The sequence below is a fragment of the Sinohyriopsis cumingii genome, unplaced genomic scaffold (assembly GCF_028554795.1).
Source record: "Sinohyriopsis cumingii isolate HCF-2022 unplaced genomic scaffold, ASM2855479v2 utg001710l, whole genome shotgun sequence".
Taxonomy (NCBI): Eukaryota; Metazoa; Mollusca; class Bivalvia; order Unionida; family Unionidae; genus Sinohyriopsis; species Sinohyriopsis cumingii.
This window is the reverse complement of record NW_028316037.1, coordinates 416,804-443,251: the sequence shown is the minus strand read 5'-3', so window position 1 is coordinate 443,251 and position 26,448 is coordinate 416,804. Positions and strand designations below refer to the sequence as shown.

General features: G+C 36.7%; 2 protein-coding genes and 1 long non-coding RNA gene across 4 annotated transcripts; 2 read left to right on the top strand and 1 right to left on the bottom strand.

Annotated features, from left to right (window-relative positions):
- Nucleotides 1-430: 430 nt before the first annotated feature.
- LOC149771712 (uncharacterized) lies at nt 431-25,210 on the bottom strand. Of its 2 annotated transcripts, none has more exons than XM_089948190.1 (4): nt 25,052-25,210; nt 11,137-11,409; nt 10,451-10,925; nt 431-5,884 (listed from the first exon to the last, which is right to left on the bottom strand). In XM_089948190.1, exons 2-4 carry the CDS (start codon nt 11,309-11,311, stop codon nt 5,836-5,838), a joined length of 699 nt encoding a protein of 232 aa, XP_089804316.1. In that variant the 5' UTR covers nt 11,312-11,409; nt 25,052-25,210; the 3' UTR covers nt 431-5,835. The 2 variants fall into 2 exon arrangements, with proteins under 2 accessions (XP_089804316.1, XP_089804317.1); XM_089948191.1 differs by lacking the exon at nt 25,052-25,210 and adding an exon at nt 21,055-21,191.
- LOC149771714 (uncharacterized) lies at nt 16,970-17,782 on the top strand. The gene has a single exon (XM_089948195.1). The coding sequence runs from the start codon at nt 17,191-17,193 to the stop codon at nt 17,728-17,730; it is 540 nt and encodes a 179-aa protein (XP_089804321.1). The 5' UTR covers nt 16,970-17,190; the 3' UTR covers nt 17,731-17,782.
- On the top strand, nt 20,513-21,205 carry LOC149771713 (uncharacterized). The gene is made up of 2 exons (XR_016418165.1): nt 20,513-20,738; nt 21,074-21,205. It is a non-coding gene; the product is annotated as an uncharacterized LOC149771713 (long non-coding RNA).
- Nucleotides 25,211-26,448: the final 1,238 nt, after the last annotated feature.

The following is a 26,448-nucleotide window of genomic DNA, read 5'->3' as shown; positions in this document are numbered from 1 at the left end:
CTCCTAGTTCTTGTTGAAACAAAAAATTTCTTTTATAAAATTAAGTGTTGTTCAGCCCAGGCCCCCATATGAGCCTGGGCCCCAGAGATACATCCCTTGTTGCCCCCCCCCCACTCTTGTAGGCCATGCTAATAACTGTAATGACCACTAGATTAGTGTGAATCTTCTTTCATATAATCTCTACTGTAGTGAGTTATGTCCCAGTGATGCATCATTTCTGCATAGTTTCCAAGGAGGAGGTATTGCATGTTCCAATTTTATGGAAAGCAACCCTTTTAAATGCTACTTTACTGAAATAATAAATGATACAAGAAGAAGGAACTTTTGGATTTTCAGGTATAGAAGACTCCAGTTTAAGTTGAAACAGAAACCTCCATATTGGCCTTTAGGTCCATGAACATATTATTCTACAAGTAATAAGTTGCTGAAATTGATTTCTTTACAGTTTAATTGCATAATTCAAGTAATTATATGAAATTAAACAAAACCTGTTAATTTAACATTACAATCAACATACCAAATATGCAGACTACTTCTACAACACATAAGATCAGTTTATCCACAATTAATCAAACTGCATAAAGTTGTAACTATTAATTGATAATTAAACAGATAATTTAAACTAGAATATATCAATCACTTAATAATTACAATTACAAGCATTACAACGTGTATGGGTGCAACATAAATAACAACAATATACAATAAAACAATTCAAATTTTACAGCTTTTTTACAGAAATGCGTAATTCTCTGTGTATCTCCAAAGGCAAAAAAAAACAAGATGAAGTTTGATTCAAAAGAAATTTTAAAAAAAAATACTAATGATTAAACCAGTTTCAATTAAATGACACAATGTAAAAGGAACCGTTGTAGCTTAGTGGTTACGGTAATGGACTTAGAATAGGTGCATGTGGGTTTGATTCCCACTATAACATTAATCAAGACTGATTACCCATTTTGCCCTTTATGCACTTTACTCAACTTGCTTCAACATCATAAACATAACACATTTGCTGTCCTGTAAAACAGAAAACTAAACCATGATTTAGCTATACTAGCATGTTCCTTGATTTGGTTTGAATATAAAGACACCAGAAAACTGATTACACGGAAAGCAGACGGATTTAATGACATTGTACATTGTTAATTGATCAAAATAATTTAAATAGTTAAGCCTGCAAAGGTTTATCTAAATGATGACATAGAATGATAAATTAGGGAATGCTGATTCACAACTTTATTTCCTTGAATATCAATTTTCATGTTTCTGCAACAAAGAAAAGGACATTTTTCACTGGTACACAAATTCATGGACTGAGGATGTGGTCGACTGGCTTAAGCAGACAGATCAATGTTCATATGATCTTAACATTCTGGTTTGCAGCAACAGTACATCAAAAACAAATGGTACTCTAAAAGGAAAACTGAATTTAAGCTATATTCACAGGTGTTTTGATCAGTATTTGCTCAAGCAAAACTATAAAGACATTCTCCCTATCTCAAAATTTATTGTTAACAGATGCTGATGCAAGAGGCATGTATCAACTAACCAATGCAACTGTCCATGTTCATGGTGACATAATACATAACTCATCTCTTTAATTAGTCAAATCACTTTTCCAAAAGTTAGCAAAAGCCTCATTGGCATTACAAGGAAAATATTGTGTTTCTTTTACCAAACTATCACCAGGTGGAGATATCATGCTGGAGGTCTGGTTGATGGCAAATAGTAATGAATTCTGAAATGATGACTGATATCTGCTGTCACATAATTAGCTGGTAAATCAGGCATGGAGATTATAAAACTCGCTGCCTGACATTTGATTGAAATTTTGTTTTAATCAATTACAGATGACTTTACTCCTGAAAGGATGTCCTTTCTGGCTGGTAGCAAAACCTCAGCTCATTCTTATACCTAGATTGACTGATAACATAACGTGACTCATACTTGGATTGGCTGATAGCATAAAGTGTCTCACACTCGTACCTAGATTGGCTGATAGCAAAACCTTAGCCTCATACTCATACCTTGATTGGCTGATAGTATAACATGTCTTGTAGCACAATGTGTCTCATACTGATACTTGGATTGGCTGATAGCAAAACCTCAGCCTCGTACTCATACCTAGACAGGCTGATAACATAACGTGACTCATACTTGGATTGGCTGATAGCATAACCTGTCTCATACTCATATCTAGACTGGCTGATAGCATAACCTGTCTCATGCTCATACCTAGACTGGCTGATAGCATAACGTGTCTCATACTCATACTTGGATTGGCTGATAGCAAATCCTCAGCCTCATACTCATACCTAGACTGGCTAATAGCATAATCTTCACATCTTTCATACTTGGAGTTTAAAGTGATTTTCTCTTCTTATAAAACTGCATAAAGGTAAATGGAGGGGCAAACAGTCGGCTCTTTCTGGTTAAATTTAGCATTATGTTCATTGTTTTTAAAACCGTAACAAAATAAGAAATATCAGGCATTTAAAACCAGCTAAAAAATGTATTTAATTATTAACAAGAAATATGAGAAAATGTCATTTGCCTTCTTTGATGTATGAGAAAATGTCATTTGCCTTCTTTGATGCTTTACAAAAAAGTTTAAAACGGAAAGCTAACATTCTCATTCAAGTAGAATGCCACTTTCTGACAAGAGTTAATGAAATGATAATCATTTTCTTGTTCAAACAGATGAAATATTTTTTCATTGAAAGTTTTGAAAACAATCAGAACAATAACTCATCAGAATGTACACAAGCAAATTGGGTCAAGAAATTCCCAATGCATCAGAAAATCTTAAGTGTCAGATTTGTCACAAGATATAAAAACAAAAAAAAACAAAGAGTTATCAATTTGTCTAAAAACATGAATCAGCCAGTAGTTCTTTATAATTAAAAGCATATACTTTCTGAATTCAAAGCACAGATAAAACACCAAAGTTTACAACTAATTTACAATAAATATCAGGCTGTTCCAGATACACATACTTGGGACACAGGGAGGTACTATCAATGTGAAGTCATACATAGAAGCAATTTATAATTTTGGTTCAATTTCATGTTAACTCTGAGTAACCAGAGTAATCACACACACACACATATATATATATATATATATATATATATATATATATATATATATATATATATATATATATATATATATATATAAACAACTAGCTACTCAGAGTACCCCAGCCATAACCAACTGTCTTGGCCCTCCCTATTTACCAAGTAATCACAGTAACATGTTTATTTATAAATAACTGCCTTCCCTGGGTACAAAGTTTAAATGGAACAGCCCTCAATTTTTACCTGCAATAAAAAAAAAAGACTAATGAACCCACCATATTAAATACATGATAAAAACTATTAAAAACGGAAAAACTTAAAGATAGTATTTTTGTTCATTGTTCATTCCCATTTTTCTAAATTGCACTATTTTAATAAATTAATAAATTTTGGTGCTTGCAATTTTTAATATACCAGAAATGAGATCACCAAAATGCTAAAATATCCAAGCATAGAGATGTACATTTGCCATGTAATTGTAATAAATAGAATGTAACATGGATCTTGGTCTATGTTGTCTATTCTACTGATTAGTCCTAAGACAGACCAAGACCTGCCAGATCATTATGTAATGGCAGATCTGTGTATATGCAGTTGGATCTGTCTTTTAAATGGCCAGTATAATACCAAATATACATGCATACATAACCAAAGTTTGGTCTTTGTGAATGCAGTTATTGAAATTTAGAACTAAAATTATGAAGAAAAAAATGAGTCATGTGCCAGTGTATTACATAAAACATGGTTCAGCTCAAAGACGATGAAACCTAACAAGAAATGTAAATAGTTTAATTGTGTTTTAATTTGATGTGTCCTTTATATGCAAAGGAATCTAACAAATGTAATGTCTTTGTGGTTTTCTGTTTGTGTGTTTATGTATGTATGTATGTATGTATGTATGTATGTATGTATGTATGTGTGTATGTATTTGAGTGTGTGTGTGTGTATGTATGTATGTATGGATGGATGGATGGATGCATGTATTGCATGCATGTATGTATACTTTGTATTTTATGTACTGCTCGAATTACCAGGTGACTGTCCTTCAACTTAAATTTACAAACTTTGCTCAAGATTTGAAATTTTGACTTAGAAGTCCTTTTGTAATTTTTGCTATACAGTATAAGCCAAAGTGCCAAAGCTGAAATGGTGACAACAACAACAAAAAAATGCTTGTCAGTCACAGATGTGCAAAGAAGGCAAGCAAGTAACATTCACTTATCAGGTGTTTAAATGCTATATCATCACACTGCTACATTGATTATACCAATTCATGCAAAATTGATTTCCACACTAATTAAGGAAAATATAGTGGAGAAAAACTGACAATCATCAACAAAATAAATCCTCCTTCATTAGTAATATATACCGGATTTTGTCTCATTAAATACCAGCAACAGATTACAGTCATACTTTAAAACAAATGATAAAGACTATGTACAAATATATGCCACCTAAAAGTATAAGTTATTCTGATTGCATCATTTATGGTTCTCACCATTTCCAAGCTTTTAGCCTTTAACTTTAAAACAACATCAAACCAGTCTAGTTCATTATCAGCTAGAAACATGTCTTAACATTTTCAGATGAGATAAACTGGGCATCATTTAGAACAACTGCTGAAGTTTAAACTCTCTAGATCTTTAAAATGTACAGATCAATTTAATCAGTTCTATCTAGTCATTGTCCTTGCAGTTTATGGCCACTGATTTGTGAAGGTCATTCAAACTATCAAGATACCATGAAAATGGTACCAAGATACAATCAATATACTATAATGATACCATCAATATACTATCAAGATACCATAAATATACTATGATGATACTATCAATATACTATCATATCATCAATATACTATCAAGAAACCATATATATACTATGATGATAACATCAATATACTATCATGATAACATCAATATATTCAAGATACCATAAATATACTATCATGATACCATTATGATACTATCAATATCATCAATATACTATCAAGATACCATAAATATACTATCATGATACCATCAATATACTATCATGATAACATCAATATACTATCAAGATACCATAAATATACTATCATGATACCATTATGATACTATCAATATCATCAATATATTATCAAGATAACATCAAGATACCATCAAAATACTAATATACACAAGAAGACATAATTAAATCAGATCAAAGCCCCCATCACCTATCAATCTGTTCACAGGACAATAAATATGGCCACAAAGTCACAACATTCACCAAATACACTAAACTCTGATTAAAAGTCATAAATCTGAAACTATTATTTTCTTTCTAGTAATATATCAATTCAACGGTTTCAATCTGATCATAGAAATCAAGCAATCTGATCTACATTCTGAGAATGTAATAATTTTTTTCATGAAGATTCTGGGTTCTGAATTGGAGTTTAAATTTGTTTTTAAGACATCGGATGCCTACAGGGCATAATTATTGTGATAGACATTATAATAATTTCAACATGGGTGTGCCTCGTTCATGGCCAAGTATTATTTGATCTGCAAACACATTTGACTCCATCAAAGCAGAATACAATTAATGATTTTTACTGATCAAAAAATACTCCTAAGATTATAATTATGATCTGCCGCTGCCTTGGTTCTTGTTTCAGCTGCTCCAACTACTGCCTGTTAAATCTGATTGATATACAGCCCATATTCTATGATGGTCGCAAGATGGCCATTCTCTGATGCTGTATACCACACAGGAATCTTCTAATCAGCTAATCTTGGTTATGGCAATCTCTTGCAAAATGACCCTTCTCACCACACCTGAAAGAGAGGGCTCTTTTGTAAGATACAATGTATTTTAAAATCAGTTTTGATGAAAATTCTCAAAAGAAATGCAAGTAATCATGTGCTGAATTGTTAATAACCATGATGATTTGGGCTGTGGACTCACACGCATGGTTGTTACATGATTTCTCAGCAAGCTGGAAAACAGTAATGCAAGAATTAACACCGAGTTCGGAAACAACAATAACACTGTTACCAACAGAGTGAGTAAGCACACATTGAGAGTGCAACATGAAGCAAGCAAACAACAGCATTACCCTGCCGAAGCACATGGACAAAAATAGCTTAGTTACAACATGTGACAAATTCAACAACAAAAAATTGATAAAAATGTAAAAATAAGAAATACCACCAGTTATTACTGCATAATATATCCAAATGTGATGATGGATGGCTAAAATTACAGAGTATATTGAAGTGGATATTTGGGGGGTCTCTGCGTGATGTTTTAATGTTAAAAGCAACAGCTTAAAACTAGTGACACCAGGCAGTGTCATGGGGAGGTAATGGGCAAGGGTTATTGCCCCTGGTCAATATGATGTTGATGGCTTATCTTCCTAATGTTAATATGAGCAGGGAAAATATTTTGATCAGCATTTTAAATGTTGTTAGTTATACTGCATCAGACCTGCATGTAGTGCTCAAAGAGAAGTGCCTTGAGCAGAACATGAATCTGTATCCTGTCTTCATGGACCTGACAAAGGCTTTCGATACAGTCAAAAGAGGCGCACTGTGGGTAGTACTCAAGAAGCTTGGTTGTCCTCAGAAGTTTATCAACCTCATTTGGCTCTTCCACAATGACATGACTGGAGATATTCTCTCAGTGAACCCTCTGAGAAATTCCCCATATATAACGGTGTCAAACAGGGCTAAAATGAAGACGCTAGAAAGACTCAACACTGAAGCACTCTTTGCAGATGACTGTGCCCTCATGGCCCATGACGAGACTCACCAACAGGTAATCATGGACAGATTGTCTGAAGCCTCGAACCAATTTTGACTCACAAATAGCCTAGGAAAGGCAGAAGTCTTCCTCCATCCAGTCCAAAGACTGTCCCTTCACAACCCTGCATCACCACTGGTGACAAACAGCTGTAGAATGTGGACAGTTGCAAATACCTTGGCAGCACAATATCCAGTTATGGCTCCTTGGACAAAGAGATCACTGCGAGGATCCAAAAGCCAGCCAAGCACTCAGACGACTCTGAACCAAGGTCTTGCAGCACAAGGACATATGCCTGTCAACAAAGATGAAAGTGTACAATGCAGTTGTCCTCATGTCTCTCTTGTACGGCTGTGATACGTGGACTCTCTACTGAAGGCATATCAGTCAGTTGGAACAATTCCACCAATGATCCCTGAGATCCATCATGCGATCAAGTGGTAGGACCAATTCACCAACCAGGAGGTCCTTGATAGAGCCAAAACAACAAGCACTGAAGCCAGACTAATCCAAGCCCAGCTTCTTTGGACTGATCATGTCATCTGCACAGATCAAAACAGAATCCCAAAGCAGTTGTTCTTTAGAGAGCTAGCCCGCGGCAATTGAAACCAAGGTCACCCTCACAAGAAGTACAAAGACAATCTCAAGAAGCACATTAAATGGACAGACCTTCAACCCCACCAGCTCAAGCTCGCTGCCTCAGACAGAAGCCACTGGTGAGCCCTGACCAGAAAAGCATGTTTCACCTATGAGGTTTACTGCCGCCAGCGTCTTGTTGCACCTCATGAGAGACGTCATAGAGTTGTGTCAGGATCCAAAAGTCAGTCAAGCACTCGGACGACTCTGAACCAAGGTCTTGCAGCACAAGGACATATGCCTGTCAACAAAGATGATAGTGTACAATGCAGTTGTCCTCATGTCTCTCTTGTACGGCTGTGATACGTGGACTCTCTACTGAAGGCATATCAGTCAGTTGGAACAATTCCACCAATGATCCCTGAGATCCATCATGCGATCAAGTGGTAGGACCAATTCACCAACCAGGAGGTCCTTGATAGAGCCAAAACAACAAGCATTGAAGCCAAACTAATCCAAGCCCAGCTTCTTTGGACTGGTCATGTCATCTGCACAGATCAAAACAGAATCCCAAAGCAGTTGTTCTTTGGAGAGCTAGCCCACAGCAATTGAAACCAAGGTTACCCTCACAAGAAGTACAAAGACAATCTCAAGAAGCACATCAAATGGACAGACCTTCAACCCCACCAGCTCAAGCTCGCTGCCTCAGACAGAAGCCACTGGTGAGCCCTGACCAGAAAAGCATGTTCCACCTATGAGGTTTACTGCCGCCAGCGTCTTGTTGCACCTCATGAGAGACGTCATAGAGTTGTGTCCCAGCCACTCCCAACCACATAAGTCACACGCCCCACCTGCAACTGCCTGTGTGCATCAAAATTTGGACTCCAGAGCAACATGCACATCCACCCTCGATGAGATCACACAACTCGTCTTCCTCGGCTCAAGAGACAACCAAGAAGACCTGCCAACCCTAACATGACCATCTCAGTAAGGTAGTACATTTTTTCCCATAAGTTTGACCAGTTTTCAGTAATATGTAACAAAATATCATGTACTGCTATTGTAAAGTTGGAAAACATAATTTAAAATGGTCAGTATTCAAAACTGATGCAGTGACAGTAAACATTATGTTCAACTTAAAAGTTTGTAAAGTACACGTAGACCTTATGTACCTCTAGTAAAGTTGCACAAACTTCAGTTCCAAATCATATGCAGCTCAATGGCTTGTTGCCATTTCTCAACTTTATGTAATTCATTGAAATTTTTATATTATTTCACATAATGATGGCATATCTCATACTCAAATCAACACATAATGTCCAATAAACTTAACTGTGCCCCTTCCTGCTTTTATTCACAAAAATCTGAATATTCTTTTTAATTCTTCTGTCCTGATTATTAACACTTTTTACAGGCTTTTTCCCCCTTTTTATCTTCAAAATATACATATCACTTGCTAGATGCAATTTTTTAAAATTACTATAACCAAGAGTTTGACCATAAGGATGCTTTGCATGAAAAAATGTGTGCAGTTTAACACATTAACCCCTAGCGATGACTTAACGGGGCAGGAGGTAGTAGCCTACTGCAGAGCTCTGCAGCGTCATGGTCATGCATGATACACTAAAGTGGGTGGTATTATATAAAGGTAGACAAATTCACGTACAGTATTTTGTAAGAAACGTACAATCTGATAGAAATTATTTCATGCTGGCTTATGACCACTTGGGGCCTCTCAACAGATGTTCCATTGATTCACTCAGCAGAACTTTTATGTCTCAAGCAGATAGGGAAGATGCGAGAAAGACTTTAAATGTCCTCTGATCCCTTTCCTCCACTGCCAATACATCTTCAGGCTCTGAGAACATAAAACTCTGAATTTGAGATTTTTGTTAACCAACCAATGAACCAACATCTAATCTGACTGGCTTAGAGTGAAAACTCAATCTAGGAATTTAGCACAAGCTCTGTTAAAGATATGTAAAATAGTCAAAGTTCAGAAAGTTTAAAAATGTATTAACAATTTTTCTGTGAAATTGCTTTAATGTTGTAAAACCAAATCCAGTCACTTATTGATGAATACAATGCTGTATGCCTTCCAAATGCAATAGCACAAATATTAGCATGCTGAAAATGATGACCAGACAGATGCAGGTTTGAATGACATAATAAGAACAACCTGCATCAGCTGGCATAGTGTGAAAATGGGCAAGACACATTAGCCTTCTTGCCACAGCACAGTATAACCTGCATGTGTCACAGACACCAACAACCATTCTACATCTTGAATGTTTCTCTTCAATATTTATAGAGACAAATACGCTAATATGCTTTGCTTTGATTACAACATGAATAAGTGACTGATATCACAAAGTCACTCTCAGTTTGGACCTTTATTTATTATCTTTTAAAATTGCCTTCTTCAAAATCTCTCACTGTTCACCGTATACTTGCTATTTTTTGGCAGATATATTTAGGTTAAATGTATTTCTGTCTGTTAAATGGTTCCTGAATGCAAACTTGGCTTAGTGCACAAACCAGCATGTCATAGGAGGTGATTGAGGCAGAAGCCATGATGGTTTTGTGGTAAGTGTGGTGGACTTCTGACTGAAAGGGTACAGGTTTGAATCCTACCATTAGAAAAGCCTGGGTCAGCTACTGTGACATCTTCTTAGGCAAGGTACTCTACTCCAACTGCCTTGTCAATAAATAACTTACCATATATACTTGCTTATAAGAAAAGTCTAACTGCAAACTGCACAGAACCAGATCTGCTATCACATAGTGCACCAACAGATCTGGAGCTGTGCTGTTTGTCCGGAGTAATCAGTAGATTAAAACAACATAGACCCTGATCTGCAGACACAGTATGATATTGCAAAACAGGGTTAATGCTGTTTGCAGTTAGACTCAACTTCACACGAGTACATAATGCTGAGCCATAAAACACTTGGAAATCATAAAATGGATATTATTTTATTAGCATCATAATAACTGAGGGCAATAATTACTTATATGAATACCTGTAACACTTATTCTTATCATCGTCATCATCATCATCATCATAATCCTCCTCCTCCTCTCCCTCAGACTTGTCAGGACATTCTCGAGAAATATGGCCAAGTTTCCCACAATTGTAGCACTTGACATCATCATTAGGGCAGTCCCGAGCTAAATGTCCCGCCTCACCACATTTGTAGCAGGCAGCTCCTCGTTCCCTAGTGCACTCCCGAGCTATATGGCCACGTCCTCCACACCTGTAGCATGTCTCTGATCGTGATGGCTTTCGTTCATCTGGACATTCTCGTGCAATGTGACCCTCCTCTCCACAATTGTAGCATGCCTGTCCTTGTGTCGGTGTTTTCACAGGCTCCTCTTCTGAGCAGTCTTTGGCAATATGACCCTGCTTTCCACAACGATAGCATCTTGGTCCAGCATCCTGAGTTGGGCAGTCTCGTTGAATGTGACCAGTTTTACCACAAGAAAAGCAGCGAGAACCTAGTTTAAAAAAAGCAAAGAAAAATGTAATCCATCTATATGCCAAAAGATAACCCAAGACCGTCACACTGAATGTTATAATAGACACATAAATCTGATAATTCTAAAAAAAAATGAACTGAAAAAGGTAGTTCCTAATCGCCGTAGCAATTGTGATTACAGTTACATATTCTGATTTACATTATAATATCAGTTCTAACTACAGTCTCACCTCCACGTCTAAACTGAGTCTCTCCTCCACGTCTAAACTGAGTTTCTCCTCCACGTCTAAACTGAGTCTCTCCTCCACGGCCACCACGAAAACCACCCCTATAGCCTGATCCTTCTGAACAGTCTCTCGCCCAGTGTCCTTTTCGGCCACACTTGAAACATTTGTCACTGCTCATTCTCACTGCTCACTGCTTTCTCTCTTCTCCTCCTCGTCTGCCAACCCCAAGATGTTCTGCACCTGATTACATGTACCTCCTCATTGGCAATTCACCCACTGTTGAATAAAAACAAGACTGCGTCAACAAGTGCTGTTTATTTACCTAAGCTGATGAGTTGTAGATTAAGACCTATTCTATTTGAATGTACACTTTGGACCCTGATCATATAGCATATTGCGCACTGACAACTCTAGGTTAATCATACAAGAATGTACATTTTCAGGAGGGGGCCCTGAGTGGCCGAGTGGTCTAAAGCGCTCACCATTCCGGGTCACTGCCATCTCACCTCTGTCTACGTGTGTTCGAGTCCAAGGCTCAGCTAGCGTGGGTACATGGGAAAGCCTGCCGGTAGCTTCTCGTGGGTTGGTGATTCTTCCCTGGGTTTTCCAGGGTTCTTCCTCCATCAGTTATACTGGCCGCCATGTATAGCCTATCTCGTGCTGAAAAATGGCGTTAAACCCTACAACAACAACATTTTCAGGGTTCTCAATGGACACATACCATCAGGTTTTGATGCGTGAAATTGCCTCTGGCTTAGTTTCCTACTGTGTGTGTGCTTCCCATAACAAATTTACTGTAGGAGACAGTGATTGACATCTGCTCGACAACAGTATACACCTTGATGGCCAATAGTATCTTACCAGTGGAAGACATTGATATGAATTGGGCAGAGATAACAGGTCACAGATGCCATGCTTAGGAGCAACTGAATCAAGTTGGAAAGTTTTGAGATTATATTGAAATATGCGATAGAGGAAGAGGAAAGAAATATGACTTGAATGGATTGCCTATTTATCAAATATCGGCATTGGTATGATTACACATTAAATTATAATCAATTGGTCAAAACTGGCACATATAGCAGTTCATGAAGCAAGTTGTGTGGACCAACTTTGTTTTATTGGCGATTAAATTGCTTCTTTTAGTGGAACATTGAAAAATTCTGAATCATTTACGACTTCGCTGGGTTCATTTTTGATAAAATATTGGCATTTGTTTGATTAAGCTTCAAATTATAACTGTACAAAATGGGAAAATGTGACTTCTCGAGAGCTAGTTTGTCAACGTGGGATTGTGTTTTACTGGCAATTAATTTGCTTCAATTGGTGAAACATTTAAAACCTTGAGTGTTCTAATTAATGGATCATTCAGAAAAAATTGAATGGACACAACACTCAGTGCATACATTTGAACTTTAAAGTCAAAATGTCACAAAGAAGTCTTCTGTCTCAATCATGGAAATGACCTGCCAATGATGAATTTTTTGACCCTCTGACTCCATAAAACCTCCAGAAAGATAGTGTCGACTCTGATGAGAAAGAAATCACTGAAATATGTGTGTTAGTAACTATCTCTGATCAACAGAGTGGCATGTTTCCAGGATATTGTACAAGTGTATCTTGACAGTCTGTCTTACATTGCCTGAAGACAAAGGCAAGGTCAAGACTTAACAATGTGAAACTGGCCAAACTCCTCTATATGAGTAGAAAAATCTGATGCAGAAAAAATGGGTTGTTACAAGGTTGCAAAACATAAAAAAAAGAGAAAATAAATAAATGACAATTTTGTAATGCCATTCTAGATATCTCATTAATATATAAACATTCAGGGTATATTTTTTTAGTGTAAACCTTAATCTAATTAGCTTTAAAACATCTTGACAGTAAAAGTAATCAGCCATTTCATCTTAACAGTAAAAGTAATCAGCCATTTCACACTGGATCAGAACTGATGAACACCAACAGCTTGTTTATGTTATGTTCACTAGGGTTTAAGTTCCATGGGAAAATTACTTTCAAGGCAGTCTATTCTCCATTATCCAACTGTACTGATGTCTTGTATTTTAAAAAAAATATAAAATGCCTCCTGCAGTTATTCTTCAATAACAAATAACATCACAATTTTTGCATTTAAAATGATTTGAGGAGTTAAAAATTGAATATGTTGAGAAGTTGAAAATATAATATAGAATAAAATAACCCCTGGCCTGTTTCATATACCAAACATACACAGTCACACATAGTTAGAAAGAGAAACACTTACAAAAAAATCAGATTGTATGTTTCTTACAAAATATTGTACGTCAAGTGTTTCTCATTATGTGGCACAAGACAAGAAATCTTAAACATTATATGTTTCCACCAATAATGAACAATCACAGCTATCAGCTCATAACTGTCCAAAACAATTGACTCTTTAGATTTCAATTTGGACCCGTGAGATTTTCAATGAGATTTCATTTTTACTCTCGAGATTTTGGATCATCGGTAAGCTAACTCTTCAGTTTTTAAAGCTACTGAGAACCCTGAACTTAGACCCTGATTTGCTCGCACATTGTGCTATGATAGATCTAAGTTAATGATATAAGAATGTACATTTTAGACTGATTTGCTCCCACACTGTGCTATGATAGATTTAAGTTAATGATATAAGAATGTACGTTTCAGACCATGATCTATAGCACATTCTGCTTTGACTGATCTAAGTTAATGATATAAGAATGTATATTTCAGACCCTGATATGCTAGTAAAGTGTGACCCCACTATAGCACGCTCTGTTATAACACAAATCTGGATATAACAGTTGTGGTGTGGCTCCCAAAATTTCATATACATGTATTTTTCTCACACACAAAACAAATTCTTGAAAGTATGAAAAAAATGTAAAAAGTTTGTTATCATTTTGGGAAGAGATCGCGTATGAATAGTACAAGATGATCGTGGCGTGGCTCCTGAAAGATTAAATGTATTTTTCTCGTACATGAACAAGTAGTTTATTCTTCTTAAAAGTATGAAAAATAATGTGTAAAAAGTTTATTCTAGGGTCCTGTAAGGCTTTGCCAATGTTGCAAACATGGATTTTTTCCCCTCTTATTAGCGGTAAAATATACCATCTGGTGATTTTTTTTTTATTGGTGACATTGTTGGCTGTTTAAAATGGTATATACAACCATTGGTTTGGAGTGGAGAAATTCAGAGTCCCCACAAAAGAACGCTGCAAACTTGATATAAAATGCAATGAAATTTATTTATTGTTACATAAACAAATTCTTTGTCCACACTGACAAACCATCTAAAAAGTGGAATGTTGTATCATAATCCGCTTAACTTGACATCTAGTATGAGTACTGTATGTTGTGAGATATCCATTGTTTTTGTTGTTGTTGACATTTCTGGTAACAGAGATCAACCGGACGTGGCATTATCTTGTAATCTATCTTTCGTTGAATTTTTGGCCGCTTGCTAGTAATTCATATATTTACATAGACTGACATTTGTATGTGGATGGTAAGTAAAATTTCTCTTCTTTTCACTCAGAATTAAATCCTTCAGAACACTCACATTTTCTGTAATAATCCCTGTCATCAGAACAGAACACATGCATCTCTATCGTCTGTTGACCCTTTGTTACATTTCTGACATGTGTGGAAGGCAGCATCATGCTTCATCAAAGAAAGCTGACTATAGTCTTCAATAAAAACATTACGTGATTGTGCTACTTTTTTTTCACTGAATTAAGACCAATATGACTGGTGACAAAATTATTGAATATTTTAAATCTGTGGGTATGCATATTTTCGATGGAATCACTTGTATTGTGGATTCAATGTATAATATGATATTCATGGGTGAGTACACAGTGTTGATACTCTATTCATGCTAAACATTAGACATGTATATAATATATAAACAGTACTCACATAATACGTACCACTTTGTGGTTCTCTAAATAAAGTAAACTATTATATAATTATGCCTTCTCTGTTTTCACTACAGGAGTATTTCTCATTTAATATGCATTGATTTAAGATGGTAACTGTGCCGATCAAGCAAGTATTTTACCACCAGCATTTGCTACCTACACCCTTCTTGCAAATGTTTTGGCTTCCAACTACCATGTCATAGTGGGGTCACACTGTATCTTGTGTTAGGACAGATCCAGGTCTATGCTGTTCGACTGTACATTTCAGACCATGATCTCTAGCACATTATGCTATCACAGATCTAAATTATTGACATGAGAATGTCAATGATCTGCTAGCATATTGTCCTTCGACAATGCCATTAAAATGGACATTTTAGACTCTGATCCACTACCACATTCTGGATGACAGATTTAACTTTATGCTGCTTGCAACTGGGTGTACATTATAATCAAGCAATATGATAGACCAAAGAGTTGGCCATGGTCTGTGTTTGGTGACCATCTAGGGTCATTGGGAGGGGGTCAAAAGTCATATATATACAATGCACAATTACATAATATCATTTATCATTTTTGTTGCCAAATTTTGTATATGCATTTACATAAGAAAAACAAAATATATGTAACAGTCTTTTAGTCATGGTTGGGAGGGTGTCCAGAGATATGATAAAAACATAGGATTTGCCATGGTAAGCCACTGAAGTAGATCTAGTTATGCTAGTCTTTCCAGTACTACTCTACTTAGGCTTTGCTGTTAGAGGCAAGACAGCATTTGACAATCAGTGTAAAGCTGACTTAATCAAAAAGAGAGTAGTCTACACATCATCAAAGTCTTTTAAAGTAATGTATATTGGCACATTACTAGCAAACTAACTTGTATTGGTTCACAATAGATAGGTAAACTAACTTGTACAGGTTCACATTTGACTAGTAAACAAACCATATGGTGCATATTGTATATATGCACTGTAAGGAACAATATACTGTATATATGCACTGTATGGAACAACATACTGTATATATGCACTATATGGAACAACATTACTGTATATATGCACTGTATGGAACAACATACTGTATACATGCACTGTATGGAACAACATACTGTATATATGCACTGTATGGAACAACATACTGTATATATGCACCGTATGGAACAACATACTGTATATATGCACTGTAAGGAACAATATACTGTATATATGCACTGTAAGGAACAACATACTGTATATATGCACCATATGGAACAACATACTGTATATATGCACTGTATGGAACAACATACTGTATATATGCACTGTATGGAACAACATACTGTATATATGCACTGTATGGAACAACATACTATATATATTTCTAACGTAGCTTTAACAAATCTGCAGTCATATCACTATGATGTCTGCAGTATGGCAGTTTATAGTGATGTCTAGCACTGGGGCATCATGCCACAGACATGTAACATGATGTCCCACCCAGTCACATTATCCTGACACCAGGCTGACCAGTCCTAACACTAACCACTTAATGCTGAGTACTTAGTGAGGCAGCTGTTAGAACCAGAAGCTAAAAAGAGGGCTTCAGAACAGTAATAGAATAGAGTGTCAAGACAGTGCAGTTTAAATCTCCATGCTCTTCAGTTAAAAAACATACTTCCAAGATCAGCAAGATGGGAAATTGCTTTTTCAACTGCAGTCCTGGATGAAGTTAGTGAGAGCTACCAACAGATGAAGAAGTTTAAGATGTCTGCTCACAGTGTCAAATGAGCTGCCATGGCAAATATTTTGTTGAAGGCGAACAAAGGATTAAGCATCAACTACATACGAAAGAAGCATGGTCTCAGCTTCCACTACAAAAAAAAAGTGTCAGACACAGAAATTTGAGTGCAAGATGACAAGCAGTACCAAAAGAAACAATCCAGAAAATTGTCGACTTTTTCAAACGAGGTGACATTTCCAGATGTGATCCCTGTCCAACATCTGTGAGCAAGAAGACCCATGCTCTGAGAAGATATATTGAAAAGACATTAAAAAATTCATACAGGCAGTTTGTGGAGGAGACAAAGATAGAAATATAATTTTCAAGATTTGCAAAATGTCTGCCGAAGGAGATAAAAGGAGTGAAATGTACCAAAATGAACACTTGCTGCTGTGAATACTGTGCAAATATCACACTGAACAGGGATGCCAACAACAACTTTCTGGCATCAAACGGACTCCATTGCTTCATGCTGCCTTCAAAAGTTGCCATGCGTGATCTGACCTTGTGTGACAAGGAAATAAATATTCAGGGTCGTAAGAGCTGCATAGACAGAAAATGTTCCAATTGTGGAGTTAAAATAGTCAGAGCTAAGCTACAGCCAGCAATAGAAATGCATACACGTGCTATAGTAAAGTGGAAAAACTGGGCACTCATCAAAAAAAACATAAGTGACTGTATAGGAATCAACAAAACAGTATGTAAACAGCAACTTACTACAATGCAGGGCACACTGGACCAAGTTCTTTCAGAACTGGAGCGATTCCTTTCATGCCATCTAACAAATGTGGATTGGCAACATAAAGCTTTTGCCAACTCAAAAGAAAATCTTCCAAAAAACTGGCAACTGCTTTGTATAGATTGTGCAGAACATACTGGGTGTTTCTACCAAGATGAGGCACAAGGGGCTCACTGAACTCATCAACAAGTAACAATTCATCCAGTGATTGCCCATTACCACTATTCACAACATCATGACACTATCACAGAATCTCTGATCTTCATATCAGATGACCTGCAGCACAACACACATACTGTTCCACATTTCCAGATGATTGCCGTGCATTAGCTACAATCCAGAGGACTCCAATTTAGAAAGATAATTCATTTCTCAGATGGATGTGCCTCACAGTACAAGGGGAAAACAAGTTTTGCTGATGCCTCATATGGGTATGAAGATACTGGTGTACCAACCGAAAAACACTTTTTTGGCAGTTGCCATGGAAAGGGCCCTTGTGATGCAGAGATTGGTGTTGTTAAGAGGGTGCATAGCTGCCAACCTTCCAGGCTCATAATTAGTGAAAATAGGGATAAAAAGTCGTGAATTTGGACATGAATTAGTGAAAAATACTCCATCCACTCTGACCATCAATACTACAGTATATCAAGATCGCAATATAAAACTAAAACACTACATATATGCAGAAATATATCTGCATTTCTATTTATTATGGTATTCATAAATTTCACTTGTTCTTGTGGTTATTTATCAAGACATGATACTGTGGCAGACTTAAACTTCCTCAACTGCTTGATCATAAATTTGTTTTCTAAACAGTTCAGACTTCTTTCCTGCTGGTTGATCTTGGTGACTAAAATTGCTGACAAATTTTCTGCAGCTAATGAGGCCCTAAAGTCTGTCTTATTTTTCCTCACTAGAGAAAATACTCTTTCGCTGTCACTGTTGCTGTGAGAAATGCACAGGAGCTGCAGCACTTTTGGTTCTTCCACAGAAAAATGGAAGTGATTTTCGAGTTCGGGAACATTTGTTGTAACTAATGTTATGCATGGTCTCCAGCTGATAAAGGTAGATTGTGTTCAACAAGAAAACTCAAAAATAATGCTTCAGCGATGGTAGCTCGCAGGTCTTCCACAGATGGCTTAAAAATATTCCAGAGCTTAAATCTGCGAGTTCTTAATTTTCCCAACTTCTACTGGTCCTTGGCCATCATTTGTCTGATGCCAGTATGCATTTTTAGCAACCGATGTGCTTCCTCACATCGTCTCTGCCACCATGCCCAATACTAATTTGTGGCACACTGTGTGCAAAAAGCACAATGTATATCAATGTTTGATGGCAGAATGCACTGCCAATTTTTGATATATTCCAAATTAGTCTTCACTTTTTGAGCAATACATTTCTTTTTCCTTGGTGGTGAAGACTTTTCGAGATCTTACATGTGATGATGAACAGTAACTCAAATCAGTGTTGGTGATGCATGTGCGGAGCAAAACTCTAGTTAGGTCCCAGTTTCTCTCAAAAGCATTTGTAAAACTACTCTTATACATATAGATTAAAATAGGCTAAAATGCCTTGCTACTGGGCCAACTGTACTATTCAGCTGTAGTTCTACTAATATCGTAACCAGCAGTACCGGACCGTTTCGGCAACTGCAAATATCACGACTAGCGCTTAATGGGAAATTGGTTATTTTATTAAAGATTTAAAATAATTGAGAATTGGAGAATTCATGAATTTTTGACTTGCGGCGTGAATCCGTGAGACGCTGAAAAAGTCGTGAAATTCACTCCAAATTCGTGAGGGCTGGCAGCTATGAGGGTGGTTTCAACTACTGTCAAAGCTTGGCAGGCTGAAGTTTCAACAGCTTAAGAAATTTTCAGCTTTTGCATGAGGAGGCTGATACAACCAGAATCAGCATACACCACAGTCACAACAGGAAAAAATTCTTTTTTGTTACTCAGTGTACAATCAACAGGCACAGACCAGAGATTAAGACCATGGATTGTACTAGACCTTGCAATGTGCTCGTGGCTTAACACCATATGTCCTAAGAATATGAGAAAGGACCTGCTTCTGTATAGACTATACATCTGAGGAGGGCCTGTGTGCAAATGCAGCATTTTGTGGTGACTGGAGAGTGGCAAACTTGAAAAAGAAAACTGCAAGACCACAGCAGCATGGTAATAATTAACAACATTTTGCTTTAAGAAAATTGACAACAAAATTTTAATTTGCATTGTATTTTCTATATTTAATAGAATGAGTGCATTGTTGTGTTGATCACATTTGAAACAAATGTAAATGATATTTGTGCCTGAAGACTTCTAAGTCTTAAAGTCACAAGACTTAATGATTACTTCAGTTGTAATGTACTTTGGCCTTCTAAAGATTAGGCACTGTACTAAGTCCACATTATTATTAATAGTATTATCATTATATGTGCTGGTTCTTATTTTTCTACAGCAAAATTTAATGAATGCAGCAATCTGAGCTCCATTACACAAAGTATGCAGTGTTTTCAGAACCCACTGTAAATTCTATTTCCTTTAAAAAATCTATTTTGTATATTTGTTTTGACATGCACAAATACATAATTACAATGGTGTCATCTTTCTTAACCAGAGCCAACTGAAATCTCAACAACTGCATTTGCTAATGAAGAAGATCCTGCCACAGCCATGAACACACCACCAGTGCCAGCTAGTGTCACTGCAGGACCAGTCTCAGAAGCTGTAACGGATGTGCTTCAGGCTAATTCAATCAGTTAAACATTTGCAAGAAAATAATGGTACAAGTGGTAGCTCTGACGTTCTGGATTTAAAACTGAGACTGAGCAAAACTGTTCATAGCTATGAACACATTGTTGGGACTATGGATGCATAATTTAAATTGATGCTTCCACCATTTTGATAATGAGCATTTTTTCTAACTTATTTATTGCTGATAGTTTAAAATAATTGGTACAAGTGGTAGCTCTGACATTCTGGAATTATGGATGCATAATTTAAAATGATGCTTCTACCATTTTGATAATGAGCATATATTCTAACTTATTTATTGCTGGTAGTTTAACCTGTTTCCTTAAACAATTTGTTCAATATTTCAGAGCTGGTCAGTTTCTTTTGGTCAGTGTTCTAGTCCAACAGGGTCGCAAAACCATCAGGAAGGAATATGGAGCTGTTGTAAGTATGAAGATCCCCTTCTTTGCCATTATTTCAACAAGTCTGTATAATGATGAAAATCGGTGTGACTGACCCATCGTATATGGTAAAACATCATCTGCACAGTTTTAATTACACTTTTTCAAATTCTGTGTTGTAATAACTTGTACATGTGTTCTCAAAACTGAGGTCTAAACAGATAGTTGATCAAAATAGTAGACTAGTTGGTATACGTCGATATAGGCACATTATATGCTTTAGTGTAAAGTGATGGTAAAGCTCTTAGGAAAATATTTTATATGCAGCAATTGTAATTAATTTTAAAAGCTTATAACACCTTGTGCTGCATACTGCAGGTGCTTCAATTCCAGGAAGATGATCTTGAAGTGCGGTACCTTTGCCAGAAGGATGGGAAATATTATTTCCCCGACACAGAGGATGATGCCTGGATTTGTATGTGCTGACATTGTTGGCCATCTTGAAATGGCCCAGATGCCAATAGAGTCTTCCACTAAGTTTGAAAAAATAAAATATATTTGAAATTACAGTGTTGTTATGTGTTTTTCTGTCACCTTCTTCATTCAGTCTTCCTGTCACATGTAACAGTGACACCATCCACCATATTGAATGTGGCTAAACATAGGAAAACTTCACATCATTCACATATATATTCAAAACATGATTCACATAAACAACAAATTACATGGGTAATAGTATATTTTCCTCCAAATAAGGCTCTATTGTAAAGGCTGAACACTAATGTCCTGTGTGTTACAGTGTGACAATTTTTTGACGATTACACTGGACAACAAATTTTCACAAAAGTCATGTTACTGAAATAAAATTAGTCAATTCTTATCAATTTTTATGTGCTGAACACGAATATGACAGTCAAATTGCAAAATTGGCTCTAGTTTTTTTGTAATCTGCAAGAAATTAACGTTTACATAACGAAATGCATTCCAATAGTAAAAGGTCAACTGTAATAGCCTACCTATAAAAAATCAAGTCATTGACTACATCTTAGATTTCTTCGCCTGTCTCTTGTACAGCTGTTCGGGAGCATCTCTGAGGAGTGTCCAGCAGTAGTCAGCCAGCATTGTAGTGGACCATTTTCCCTGGTATCTTTGTTCCATTGTTGCGATATCTTGATGAAAACGTTCGCCGTGTTCATCACTAACAATACCACAGTTGCTAGGAAAGAAATCCAAATGGGAATGAAGGAAGTGAATCTTTAGAGACATATTGCAGCCAAGTTTCTTATACTTCATCAACATGTCTTCTACTAGTTCCTTATAGTTTTCTGCCCTAACATTTCCGAGGAAGTTTGTAGAAACTAGGCGAAAAGCATTCCATCCTTGTTTCGCGTCACCTTCCAGCAAGTTGTTGAACCGGTCATCTTTGAAAAGCTCTCGAATCTGAGGACCCACAAAAACTCCCTCTTTAATCTTTGCTTCGCTGAGTCGAGGGAATTTTTCATGCAGGTATTGGAATGCTGGCAAAGTCCGGTCAATGGCTTTCACGAAGTTCTTCATCAAACCTAGTTTGATGTGAAGGGGTGGTAGCAAGATTTTCTGAGCCTCAACCAGAGCTGGGTGTTGGATATTCTTCTCTCCAATGGCTACATTCTGCCTGTGAGTCCATTCCTTCCTCATGTAGTGCATTTCCCTTGCTCGGCTATCCCACTCGCATAAGAAACACATGTATTTTGTATATCCTTGCTGCAGTCCCATTAAAAGGGCAACTACCTTCAAATCACCACAGAGGTGCCAGCTGTACTTGTTATACTCAATGGAATTCAGTAGCTGCCTTAAGTTATCGTATGTCTCTTTCATGTGGACAGCATACGCTACTGGAATAGATGGAAGAATGTTTCCATTGTGCAAAAGCACAGCCTTGAGACTCAGTTTCGAAGAGTCCACAAATAGTCTCCATTCTTGTGGGTCATGAGTGATTTTTAAAGCATTCATGAGGCCCTCAATATCGGAACAGAATATCAGATTACTTTCCTTTCTGAAGAAAGGCTCCAATTGCTGGTGGCGCTTTCGATATGCAGTAATTGTGACATCTTCTTCTAGAAGATTCCATTGTTGGAGTCTTGATCCTAGCAATTCTGCCTTGTTCTTTGATAAGTCCAAATCACGAATCAGGTCATTTAGTTCTTCCTGTGTTATTCTGTGTGGGGTTGATGATGCACCACAGTGAAAATCTGGATCACTGCATGCTGATGGACCAGGAGAAGAACAGGTCGACTCACCTTTGTCTTCGTCAGATGAATCAAGAGAATATTCTGCTGGAGGTTCTGGAATAGGAAGTCCCTCACCATGTGGAACTGGTCTCAATGCAGACGGAATGTTTGGGTAGACTATTCTCGACTTCTTTCGCTTTGTTATTCCGCCGGAAAGAGGAGGAACCAAGCAGAAGTAACAGTCATTTAGGTGGTTGCTTGGCTCTCTCCACACCATTGGGACTGCAAACGGCATTGATGACCTTTTGCAATTCAACCACTGTGAAAGCTGTGTTGTACATGTAGCACAGCATATATGCGGAGCCCAAGGCTTGTCTTGGTCACCAACCTTGCATCCGAAGTAAAGATGATATGCCTTCTTCACTTGAGAATTGATACTTTTCTTCTGGTTGGCAAATGTCACTTCCCCACAAATATAGCAAAAATTGTCCGCGGTATTAACACACTTTCGAGGCATTACTGTTCTTTATTGTACGTAAATGGATAAAATAATAAGTTTTATGTAACAGTAGCTTGAACTGTCTTGCACAACGTCTAAAATATTTTAAATGCTGAACCTATCTGATTGGGCTTTATATAGTACACTGCTTACGTCAGCTTCAGCAGCCGCCTGGCATTAGTATAATAGGCCTACACATGTATAGTACACTGCTGACGTCAACTTACTTCAGCAGCCGCATGGCATTAGTATTGCATTGCATCAGAAAATGATGCAATCAACTGTGGATGATGTGAGCATGATGGTATTATGCAATGTTACATCATTATTCCGGATGTTGCTGCAGTCCTACTGGAGAAATTTACACAGTGAAACATAGAAAATGAGGTATATGAATATCTTCAAAACGAGAGCAATACAAATTTTTCACGGTTATATTCGTGTTCGGCACACCAAAATACTACAGATTAGGGCCTTTTCAAGTCAGTAATGATTTCACTGTTGACCAGTGTTATATGAAATGTTCAACACAGATTTTGACAATTTTGCTTTTAAATCTTTCTTTCTATTGGTACTATTTGAATTTATATCAAAGGTCTGAAACTGTGGTCTTGCTTTGTATGTTCAGGGTAATGTATGTCACACTGTAACATACATGACACCCTAGCACCTATTTTCTTCAAGTTGCAAGTATGTGAAAATGAATTCACTCACTAATTTTCTGTTTCTAAGTGAGATTCTATGTGCATTTGGCCTCTAATAAACATAAATTCAACATTATAATTTCAATTTTTGACATCAGTCCATCATAGCAGTCACCAATTCTGGACAACTAATCATTTCTACTCTGAATTTTCTCAGCAGCAGTAGATTGATTTGGAAACCTAGATGGTAAGATGCCAAATTGAGCACTAGATTATTTCTTTCAATCTTTTACTGCAGTACTTTATCAAATGCATATAATGTCGTTGCATTATACAAATTTATTCAGTCTCTCAGTCATGCTACATGTCTGCGGTATGATGCCCCAGTGCTAGACATCACTATAAACTGACACACTGCAGACATCATAGCGATATGACTGAAAAACTGTTAAAGCTACGTAGAAAATCAAAATCACATCACATCACATCAGTCTCTCAGCTATTACCCTTGTGCAATGAACTGGAGCTTTTGCTGCGATGCAGTCTTTATTCAAAACAAATGCTAAAGATAGACTTAACAAAGTGATGATAAGCACACAGTTTGCCACTCCTTCAACATATGTAGGGTTCCTTAGAAACATGTACGAAGCCAGAAATAAATGTTTGTATCAGTCTGACTCTTAGAGTAAGGTATGTCTGGAAAGTAGGTCACAGTAATCGAGTGGTATACCACACGTTTACCAACATCAGATTACAATGCCTGGGCATATCGAAACATATGCCAATATTTTAGACACAGACCACGGACGGATGAAATAACTGCTGCGAGGACAACGTGATTCTTATCTACTTCCCTCTTTAAGAAACAGAGCCCACCCACCCCAACCCGCATTCCAACACGTTGATCAGTGTTGCAATGTACTGCCTTTATAGCTGCCATGCAAGTATGCCAGTCCTTAGATTACCACTACACAATGAACGAACAGTGGGATGAAGTTTTTACCCTCTCAATGTAAAACTGCAATTTCAGCAGGCTGAAATGAAAGTGGCCTTCTACTAATCCGGAAGTTGATTGTGGTTAGTTTTGGTTCATCCTATTTCTCCGTTGTGAATGGCGCATCATCATAACTTCGGTGGGAAGTATCATGTAAACAGAAGTTTCATTGGGCTAAAATACCAAAGTTGAAAAATTGCTGGACGCATATGATAGGATTAGAATATTTGTCAATGGTAATAAAAGTATCAAATCCCATTTTCTTTGTCTATATATTATATATTGACACACCTAACACACTCCTCACCATACCTCATTCAATGGGTCACTGACAACACTTGTGAACTCGGTCATCTATATATAAAAATAAATGAAAATGTAAGGGTCTGTAGTAAAAAAAATTCAGGATACAGACTAAAATTCAAACGAATATAGGTGTTATTTTCCTTGTTTAACTTGAAAATTTAGTACAATAATACATATTCCTTTATTGCTGATGACGGGTGTTAAACAAGGGGAAAAAACTCTTGTGAGGCCTACCTGTTAAGTTAAACGGGGGAACTATCGCAAATCTTCACTGGAAATAAATTTGTTCACGAGCACACTTTCACAGACCTATTGCTATTTTAATTTTTTAATAATTTGGATGCGCTGATTCAGGTCTAAATTTGGATAAACTGATGGCTGTTTCTTGAAAATCTGGTTTTGAAGGTTTTTATAACAAGGATAATATAGAATACGAGTTAAATAAGTGAAGAGAGAAAGAAGAAATAATGTTAAAACGGTCTTAAAATGGATACACAAGGAACAAGGGTTAATTAATAATCATATTAATAATAATAATAATAATGATGATGATGATGGTGATAGTTCATGTAAAGAATTAAGTAATATTTTTTTAGATAGGTAAATATTAATGCAAGAATTACACATGGATGATAAACAATTCCTAGAATTTTGTAAGATTGCATTGGCATGGTAAGTTTTATTTTTCATTTAGGTCCTATTCCCCATTAGTTTTCAACTGCAGTATCCATTATTGTTCCTTATGTGTGCATGAAGATATGTCTGATCAGATAAACTCTTTTGACCCCATATTGTTATGAGATCAACAGCTGACAGTAATGAAAGGGTTCAGAAAACTTAGAGAAGGTGGGATTGGTAAATAATTTGATTACAAAATTATTTGCCTTACAAGCATATAACATGATGGGATACAACATATAACTCGCAATTGAGAATTGAACCTCGTCCATTTGTCTCACAGTCAAGTGTACAGTAAAAATTGCAAATGCATTTGATCAATGACAGTTAGCCATTTGCAATTCAGCTAATAGTTACTGTGATGATTTGTTTTCATGCTTTACACCACAGCAACATAAATATCTTATTTAGTGCCACAAAAG